Genomic DNA, 9,922 nt, shown 5'->3' with positions numbered 1-9,922 from the left:
GAAATCTTCATTTGGTATGCAAATAAAAACAACTGATTTTGTAAACATATTGGATATTCTTGGATGTTCTAGTGACTATTGTTGCGCATGTGGAAACCTAAAATGCGATAGAGATGAGTTTCAAAAAGCAATGGCAGTGGTAGAAGACGTTAAGATAAAAATACGATTTGTAAATAAATGTGCTAGTAACAACATATTTGGGAAAACACAATGCATTGCACCGGATGATTCAAACTCATAAGACAGAGGACCTCTTTGAAAAAAGCGTACGGTGTCTTTAAGAAGAGTTTTGGGCGGAGTCAGAGGCTTAAAAAGAACATTGCACACAGAGACAGCGTTGTTAACGAGCCTCTCTAAGTAGCGCTGCTTAGTAATGAATGCATTAGCTTATCTCAGTGTTGTATTCAGAGACTGAACTAAAGATTCTAGATACAGTATTTCACCAGTTAAAGGCGAATCCACGACATGCGCGTCTGCACATAACTTGGGAATAGTGTGCGCCTGTTGAAAACTGCAATATTTGTAAGGTGAGCATCAATCGGTTATTTGTAATGTTACTGTTGAATTTAAGTCTTTTGTATGTTGGTGCGCTCGAGCGCCCGCGAATTGGTGCGTGCGTGCGAGTGAGTGAGCAGTGTGTGGGCTCTGTGTGTATTGATGACGACAGCAGCGAGTACGATGTTATCAGGGTCTGCGACGGGTTTGGACATCTGATAAGAGATGGGACTGTACTACATCGAAATATATGTACAGTCCTTTTCGCAAGGAGGCGAATAAAAAGCAGACGTGAGTTTTGTCCTGCATCTGAGGTTGGAAATATTATTTGATGTTCTTGTTTTTGTGTTGTTGTGCAATTACCAATATATATTTTAGCCGTAAAAAGTTGCCCTGATTACTACTCAAGGACTGTCAGTTAGATTATGTAGACTATGCCTGCTGTCAGAAAGTAGTCGCAGAATACCCTAATGAAACTCTGATGAAGCAATCTACATCATCGGAAGACATTAGGTGTACATGTTTCATCAGACTAATAATCTAATAGGTTGTAAAACTACATGTGTTTCCTTAAAATGACTCATAGCCACTTTGCAGAAACACCTGATTATGGGTGTGTGTGTGTGTGTGTGTGTGTGTGTGTGCGTGTGCTTGCCGCACAGGTAGAGCGGGTATGGTTGCTCGGAAACCGCTTTGGATGTGTCAAGACCGGGGTGTGAACGCCGTGTGGTAAAACTTATGCGTTGCAGATAATGTGGATTCATTTTCAGATACCATTGCCAATGTCTTCAGTACCCTGATACACAAACTCTGTTCAAGGCATAGCGAAGACTACAGATTAGATTGAACAGTGGCAATGCATGTGAGATTGCTTTTTTACATCAGTGGAAATGTGACCGACACTGTCCCCAGATTTCAACTAAGAAGCCTTTTGATCCACATGGCTCAAGGCTAAAGCAACTCAAATATGGCTCATCTGTACGTGTGGACATCATGCAATTGAAATTTGCGTGGTTCTGTGGGGTCTCCTCGAACGCACGGAGAAAGCGCTAGACCGTCGCCAATACAGTTCCTTTTTGCACCTGTTGCAAGAGGAAGCGCCAGTCCCGTGGGGTTCATTATCGCAGATCACGTTGCACCCCCCCTTGCAACCTTCCGCTGCCCTCTCCCCCTGCCCCCAGCTCTGCCAGACTGTCCCGAGTTTGGAGTGCTAGGACAGAAGCAGCTCATGGGAAGCGAGATCATAGAAAGTTAGAACTACACACGGGTTGGTTGCCTCTGTCCTTTCCACTCTGTCACCTTTTTTAGGGTTTCTGTGCGTAATTCTTTCTCAAAGGCTGAGAGCGCGGGGGAACACCCAAGTGGACATACTGTGTTTAACAAATTTGTCAGTTCTCCGTGGTTCTACGATTACAATGATTGATTTCACACTTTTGTGTTTAAACTGCATGTGTCCGTGTGTCCATGACGTGCGATACAGGACTGGGCAGACAGAGTGTTTGAATGCCCATCTGTAGGCTAGGTTTCTTAGGCTGCTGATTGAGATACTCCTCACAGTATGTTTAGCTTCGACTGATTGTCCAGTGAAGTTGCAGATATTAAATAGCCCACTAAGGTAGCTGACATGCTAATTTGCTTACCTGTCAACATTAGCCTACAGTTAATACGTTGTCAGAGCAGTGCATTTTAAATGAAATGACTGAAGATGTGTAAGATGATCAATACTGTAGACTAGTATTTGTTTATGGACCCTTTCAAGAGAGTTCCATTATCAGCATCATAGTTGGCCCCACAAGACTTCCGTTTTAACATTCCATATGTTATCTTAATGCAGAGGAAGTAGATTGGGGCCCAAATAGAACGTTCAAGTATTGTTTTTGTTTTTATTGTTGAAAGGGTCTATAGTTTCCGCCAGAACTACTATCAGGCAAGCTGGGAAACACCAGTAGTGTGTAAGTTGACATGATAGAAAATGTGTCTCAGACATGATCATTTGATACACTGTTTGAAGTTCTTTAAATTTGTTTAATTCAGAACAAAATATTATTGTAATCTAAGACAGCCTGTGAACTCAGTTCACATTTACTGTGTTGCTTGAACAACAAAACAAAGTCTGCTTTATTTCTCATGTTTAGTTCAGGATAGAGTAATTCTCTCAGGCAGTAATAATGCATTTTGTGGTGTTAATCTTATCCCACAGCAAGTAAGAACATTACCCCAGCCTTTCGAGATAATGTGCCCACAAACAGATTGAAAACGTTCATGCCAATGGTCAAAAGTTTATTCCCAAATAGCTTTTTTTTCTTTGCAAATTCAGTCAACACAAAGTACCTTAGCCTACATGAAAATGAAACACCGCATTCGCAGACTCTGACTGCATCTTTCATATCGGAGGCTTGTATGAAAGAGGCGGCCAAGTGTGTGTCATGATGGGATCGTTCTGGTTGACTGAGGACCACAGCGGGGGTGGTGTGTGGGTGTGTGTGTGTGTGTGCGCGTGTGTGTGATGGAGGTGCTTGCACTCATCATTCAGGTCTCCTATTACCAAAGTGGCCCTTCTTGCTAAGCCACGAGAAGTTATCTAATGTCCCTCCTATGTATTTTACATTGTTATTGCATTGGGATTGAATTTCCAAAACTTATGCAGATGCTGCTCAGAGAAACGGAGAATCACAGAGCAATTTTCAGTGAAAAGTTAGACACGGATCGGAATCTTATGTGCAGATAAACAGTATAGAGTATTCTTAGCTATGAGACCTGTTAGGTTCTGCAATGACAGATATGCAAAAAAAATGAGTAGCCTAAAAGCCATAATGCTGATTACCTGCTAATAAATGTAGGCTATGTGAGTACGTGAGAAGAAGTTGTTTAAAAGTAGTCAGTGAAACGGTAGTGAGTACTAAGGGTGAAAACTTCTCTGGTAGTCAAAATATTGTAGAATCGCTGAATGGTCAGAGAGAGGCTAATAATAAGCATTCTTCTCTAAGTAGTAGTATTGACCTTTTACTCTTTAGTATGTTGTGGTATTCAAGTGGCATTAAGAGTAGTGTACTTAACACTTAATCGATACACACAATGTCCTTTCTATACTTGTACATGTTGTTACAGCACATACAAGGGGTTAAGATCAAAGCAAGCCTTCTCTACCAACTCCAAGGAGGTTATGTCACTGCCATTTGTTTGTCTGTATGTCAGCAGGATTATGCAAAAAAACAAAGAATGAATAGGCTGATTTACATGACAATTAGTGAAGGGGTGTACAGTAGCTTGGGCCAAGGAAGAACCCATTCAGTTTTCTAGTGGATTGTTTTGACTTCCTTAAACATTGTGAGATGGGGCATATTTGCCTTGGTAGAGGTTTGTGTGTGGTGCCCCTCTAGTTGTTTTCGTGTTTTGCTTTAAGAACAATTGTATAGAAATGTGTGTCTGAATTGTCTTTCCATAGCTGCACCTTTTTTTGCATGTTTGATAACCATGGCAGCCTTCAGTGCCTATTGATTTTGCTCAGTGCTATTCGTCCCCAGGGGTTGTGGGGCACAAGTGTCATTATGTCGAGTCAGCCTGTCATTCCTCAGCCTGTGGAGCAGGGCAAAATATTGCCTAATGCTTCCCCCCCCAATACCTAAATATGTCAAATTCAACCTGTAATAACCTGACTTTCAAACTGGTCAGCATTGTTTTGTCATGAAACAAGAAGGAAAGAGAAATGGAGGCACTACTTGGTGCAAGATCTTACAGCCCTGGCACATTGCTTGGTGTGCAGTCTGCACACATCCACTCTGTCCTTTGTTGGTGCTAGTTTTGAAACAAGTGATTCTGTAGACTATTTATGGTTTCCCTTAAAGGTGCTCTAAGCGATGTTGGGTTAAGTCACTTCTGTTGACGTTCAAACAAAACAGAGAGCTAGCTCGCTACTCCCTCCTGTGCAATCGAAATTCTCCTAAACGTGCATCTCGTCGGTAATTGGCTGGAACAGTTTATGTTTTTATGGACCAAGTTGTTTTTGTTGCCGTTTTTGGGCTGTCCACAGAGACCACATTTTTTTACAGTGTATTAAATGCACAGGCAGCTAGTGGATGGTGACATCGCTTAGTGCACCTTTGAGCCTTTAATTGACTGAGAAAGGTAACTATGATACCAGTGGGTATCTCCATATCCGTAGCCATTTAACTCCAGTAGACTGGAAGCATGGAGAAATGCATGGTTAGGCGAGACCACTAATGTGCACTGAGACTAGCAATCATTTGCCGTTTCATCGCCAGGCCTTTCATGCCTCCTCTGTCCTACTGCTGTCTTTGCAGGTACATTTTGTGGCTGCCAGCTTGGCGATCCCAAGCGTTTCTTGGCTTTGATGCGACCCGATTGCAGCTGGAGTATGTCCACTGCAGGCTTGACTGCCCAGGAAGTCTGTTTACCCTCGCAAGCGCTCTTCATGCGGGGCAGCCATTGTCACAGCATGGCCGGAACTAAGCCTTCCTGGAATCCCTCACATGACTATAACAAGTGAGTAGCATGCACATTCGTGTTTGTGTGTTTGTTTGTCAGGTCGCTGTGGTTTTAGAGATGTGTTGCACACTATACTGAAGCATCACTGAAAATGTTTTAAAGTGTGTACAATTATGTATTTTTTGGTGAAATCCTTGAGCAACATTTTCTTGTTGTTGATCATGATTGTATTACTGTTGCCTCAGTCTAACCCATGTTAGCAGATAGAGAAGACGTTGGACACTATTTAATCTTTCTGTCCCTTTTCAGCCTGTATTTCAGCCCGGACACCAAAGTGGATTACAGTCTACAGTCACAGCAGCAGGTCCCCTGCCTCTCATCTGTAGAAAGTGAGTAGCCAATGCCTATCATTCTGGCTGTCTTTACATTTTGACTATTACATGAGGAGTACTGTATTTCAAATTGCATTATTATACTTGTAGGCATGGGGGTATACAGTGGGATGGGATATATAGGTGTTATGCGATTACCCCCCCCCCCCCCCCACACACACACACACACACACACACACACACCGGCTACTTGATCATCCTCAAGGGAAGTTTTCATAGGGTTCTATGTGATCTGTCAGGCAGAGACTTGGCTTCCGAGCAGCGCTAATTTTAGCTTAGGGAATGTTTTGCAAAACAGTGGGAGGTTAGTCTTTAGCACACTGACCCTGAGCGAAGTGACTTTTCTCTCTTATTAGCTGTGACTTTTTGATTCTCGGTTGAAATGATTTATATTTAAATCTGTTTAATGGATCCTTTTAATGCATGTTCTGCTATTAAAACATAACCACACTAACATGTTGTGTGGTGTTTATATTATAATGTACAATACTGCTTTTGCTTAATTTTTGTTTTGTCTCACGCAGAATCGCGACCACTGCTCCGGAACAGTCCATCAGTTCAGAGGCTGCCCCTAAAGAAGTTCCGGCCCTCTCAGCTTACCTTGTCTTCCAGCAACGAGCCCCTCACGCCCAGCCCCGTGGAAGATGACCAGGTGGTGCCCTCCTTCCAGCGCCTGTCTGTCTGCGACCGTGTCAGCCCACCACAGACACCTAGCCGTGCCACCAAGCCCCTACCCCCTCTGCCCGGCACAGCGGACTTGTCCTCGTCAGACCAGGCCATGGACAGCGAGGGGGGCTTCTTCGCCGCGGACGACAGCTGCAGCCTGGTGCCCGAGCCATGTGCCAACAAGCCATCACCCTTCCGCTACGGGGCACCCAGTCGGAGGAGTTTCCGGGGCCGCGGGATGATTAACTATGCGTACCACGAAGGACCGTCGGTCCAGCAGAGGCAACCTCATCCACAGACAGTGCAGCAACAGCAGCAGCAACATCAGCATCCACAACAGCACAGGTGGCAGGACAAGGATCTACCTGAACAGCAGCAGCATCAGACTCAACACCAGCATCAGCATCAGAATCAGCACCAACAGCCGCAGGACCGTACCATCCGCAAGCTGCGCCGCTCTCACTCGGGGCCTGCCGGATCCTTCAACAAGCCCACGTCGCTGCGCCTGTCCTGTCACCACCGCAATGGCCCGGACCTGGATAAACCAGAGATCCCTCCCCGAGCACCAATCCCGCCGCGGCCCGTCAAGACCACTGATTACCGCCGCTGGTCCGCCGAGGTCTCCTCAGGGGCCTACAGCGACGAGGATCGGCCGCCGAAGGTCCCGCCACGGGAGCCTCTGTCCAGCACAGGTAGCGGCGGTGGCACAAGCACCCGAACACCCAGCCCCAAATCCCTGCCCACGTACTTCAACGGCATCATGCCGCCCACGCAGAGCTTTGCGCCTGACCCCAAGTACGTAAGCCGAGGGCTGCAGCGGCAGAACAGCGAGGGCTCGCCCTGCATCCTGCCCGTCATGGAGAACGGCCACAAGGCGAGCAACACCCACTACTTCCTGCTCCCCAAGAGACCCGCCTACCTGGACAAACTGGAAAAGTTTCTGACCGATCTGCCGGCCGGACGAGGAGGTGAGCCGGCCTCGAGGTCAGACGGGGACGGTCAAAGCAAACGGAGGACACCCATCGACCTGGTGTAACGTCAGGGACACACACGATGTACTGACCGGTGTGGGCAAATGCATAGCTTTGCCATGTATTGCCTGAGGACCTTAAAAACATTTCACTGCTGCTCTGATGCAGTTGTATGGTTAGTTTTACCCTAGTATGTATAACATTAGGGTAAGTTACCTACCAATTGCAGTTACTGGGACTATTTGTTGCTGTTGCTGATGTTTTTCTTTCCTGGAAAAACCCTCTATAGGAAAGCAAATGTGGTATGGATGTGTGCCGTTCTGGATCTCTGGCATTCTGGACTGTGGATGAGATTAGTCTCTTCCATTATGTATGTATCAGATGGATTATTTTTGATATTAATCATTATTTCATGTTTGTGCTTCTTGCCAATCCTGTGGTGCAGTTGTTTGGTGCGAGCTGGTCTCGCACCTTAGTGTCAGTGTTTTGGCTTTGGTAACTAGAATGACTTATGTCACATGTTGTGTGTCTGTAAGAATGTTGCTTCTCTTGTCTTGGAGAATAAGTAATTTCTTTGTATCTTTGAGAATCAAGGGTAAAAAGGATCAGTACAACAATCAGTAATCATTTGAATGAAGTCTAAAGGAAAGGACCTGTGATCTCAATGCATTTATGAAGGATCTTCCAGCTTGAACCCCACACTAATTCCTGCAATTCTCTGCAGGCAAGGAAAAGCAGATTGCCTTTGTGTGTTGGTTATTAGTTTCTGTTTTCTTCAGAACTTGTCAAAACTGTGTGTGTGTGTGTGTCCCATGTGAAATGTACAACTTGAGCCAGTAGTATCACTAAATATCTATGTGCATGCTCCATGTGGGAATGTCTTGTCAGACTTGTGTATGACCTTTGTGTTTTCTTGTTTCTGGTGCATGAAAGGCCAATCTGTTGGCATAAATATATAAATGTAGTATATAGTATGTTCTATATACATTATGCTTCATTGTGCCCATTTACATTCTTAATAGACTTGTACAGATAATCTGCTGTATACCAGGTGTAATGTGTCCAAACTCTTGCATTCTGTACATTCAGATTAGTTGGTGTTGCACAAAAGATGATTTGTTTCAAGCTTGTGAATGTGGCTTGCATTTGTGTAATAGCTGTTTTGAAAAGGCCCCTGTTTTCAGTCAAGCTGTGAATGAGGGAATGATCTTGCCTGTCATACTACCTCCCATAGTCTTTTTCTTTTTTGCTTTCAACAACACATCCACATTGTAGCATGTCAACGAATTATGGTTACAGATAAAACATCAAGTAGGTCATGCTAAATTGAAAAATGAAATGGCTGTTCAGAAATATGTTCTCATGGTTTAAGCTCAGACTATTCAAAAGTTGGGTGCATTTGTCTTGATGGCATTCTGTAAATCCTTTAACAGGTGACTGTCATTGTCATAATTTCTCTCACTATGGCTAATTTCCTGAATGTAACAACACAGTCTAATGTTAAGATCTGAACAGTGGTTTTGTGTGAGTTAGATGTGTTGGGCTCACCTGACACACACACACACACACACACACACTCATACAGACATGTACTGTCACACAGACTTACACACACACACACACACACAGTCTTTCCTGTTCTGCACATGCATTCCTGTCTGACATGACTGCTGTGGGTGTGGGCTTAGACTCGTAAGCTGCTGGCAGCGAGTGAAAGAAGATGTATTTCATTGTTATACAGTATGTTGTTGAAAAAGACATCATTATGATGTGGTAAATGTAGCAAGTGCATCAAAGGGTGAAACCCTGGACAAAAAAAGCAACATGGTCAGAGCAGGTCAAAAAGTTATTAAGGTTGTCCACCTTGCAAAGAGGAGAAACTCAAACTTTACTGATGCTGTTTTTTATTTTCATGTTAAACAATGTTTACATTACTCATTGTGTTATTTAATCTTTGCCTTTTTCCACGTCTTACCTGAATGAAATGAAGGCAAGTTCAAGAATTATAGACATTCTTTACTGTGGTAATACTAAAAATGCACTGAGAGTACAGTATGTTAATGTTTGTTTGTTGGTGTACACGTATGTCTGAATGAGAATGTGTATGCGTGTGTGTGTGTGTGTAAAGTATTTAACATAATTCTACTATCCATGATGAATTTAGTACTGTCTACAGTGTAGTCTTTAAATGAGGAAAACAATAAAAATGCTTATTTATGCATCATTCATGATGATCAGATTTGGTCTCCTGTTGTTTCATGCTTTCTGAGTGAGTGAGATGCCCCATATTGTAAAAAAAGCAGAAATATTGCCGTTTTGCCTGTTCTGTCACCACCCACGCCCATGCTCTGCCTCACTGCTACTGGCCTGGGTCCAGGGGACAGGTGAGTATGCTGCACCAACCAACAAGTATACATTACCACCTCTGTTTCCTGTTTACTAAAGTATGCTGCCTCACCCACGCCACTCACCATCCCTGGTTCTGGAACAGACTCCGCAGAGAATTGGCCCAAACCTGGGCCAGAACTGTTTACAATCAGGGCCTCATCTGCCCTGGAAAGGAGACAGGTTTCTGGTACCGGTTTTTCTTTTTCTCTGGCTCTGAGTTTTTTTGGGGAATGAGCACTGTATGCACAACTTTTATAGAGTTGCTTTTTATATAGGTTGTCTTTTAGTTACGCTCATATTTTTTTACTCCGAATCTTTACTCTCTGAAACTAAAACTCACCTATTTCCATTTTCACCAACTTACATTAAAAATATGGAAAAAATGCTTGTTCTTACTGTTTTCCGAGTAATTGACAGTCTTGTCTACAAAATCAAGGCACAGCTTGAGATTGTTAGGGTGTAATGGGGGACTATTTGCTGGACTTCCATTAGCATTTAAAGTTTAATCACCCTGATTTGGAGGAAGTGCTGTGTCAGGCCATCTGGATCACCCTAACCCAACAC

At 43.8% G+C, this 9,922-nt stretch overlaps 1 protein-coding gene across 2 annotated transcripts; it reads left to right on the top strand.

Moving 5' to 3' along the window:
* The first annotated feature begins 336 nt into the window (after positions 1 to 336).
* errfi1a (ERBB receptor feedback inhibitor 1a) lies at positions 337 to 9,209 on the top strand. Of its 2 annotated transcripts, none has more exons than XM_042089230.1 (4): positions 337 to 527; positions 4,797 to 4,998; positions 5,251 to 5,330; positions 5,858 to 9,209. In XM_042089230.1, exons 2-4 carry the CDS (start codon positions 4,847 to 4,849, stop codon positions 7,033 to 7,035), a joined length of 1,410 nt encoding a protein of 469 aa, XP_041945164.1. In that variant the 5' UTR covers positions 337 to 527; positions 4,797 to 4,846; the 3' UTR covers positions 7,036 to 9,209. The 2 variants fall into 2 exon arrangements, with proteins under 2 accessions (XP_041945164.1, XP_041945163.1); XM_042089229.1 differs by lacking the exon at positions 337 to 527 and adding an exon at positions 564 to 786.
* The last annotated feature ends 713 nt before the right edge of the window (positions 9,210 to 9,922 follow it).

The sequence above is a fragment of the Alosa sapidissima genome, chromosome 4, assembly GCF_018492685.1.
Source record: "Alosa sapidissima isolate fAloSap1 chromosome 4, fAloSap1.pri, whole genome shotgun sequence".
NCBI lineage: Eukaryota > Metazoa > Chordata > Actinopteri > Clupeiformes > Clupeidae > Alosa > Alosa sapidissima.
The sequence above is the reverse complement of the archived record's forward strand: the minus strand, read 5'-3'. Positions and strand labels throughout refer to the sequence as shown.

What these genes read in the sequence shown, in the direction of transcription:
- errfi1a (XM_042089230.1), top strand. Translation starts at nt 4,847, where the DNA reads ATGCGACCCGATTGCAGCTGGAGTATGTCCACTGCAGGCTTGACTGCC. An exon ending in CCCTCACATGACTATAACAA is followed by an intron (nt 4,999 to 5,250) that starts GTGAGTAGCATG and finishes GTCCCTTTTCAG; the next exon opens with CCTGTATTTCAGCCCGGACA. An exon ending in CTGCCTCTCATCTGTAGAAA is followed by an intron (nt 5,331 to 5,857) that starts GTGAGTAGCCAA and finishes TGTCTCACGCAG; the next exon opens with AATCGCGACCACTGCTCCGG.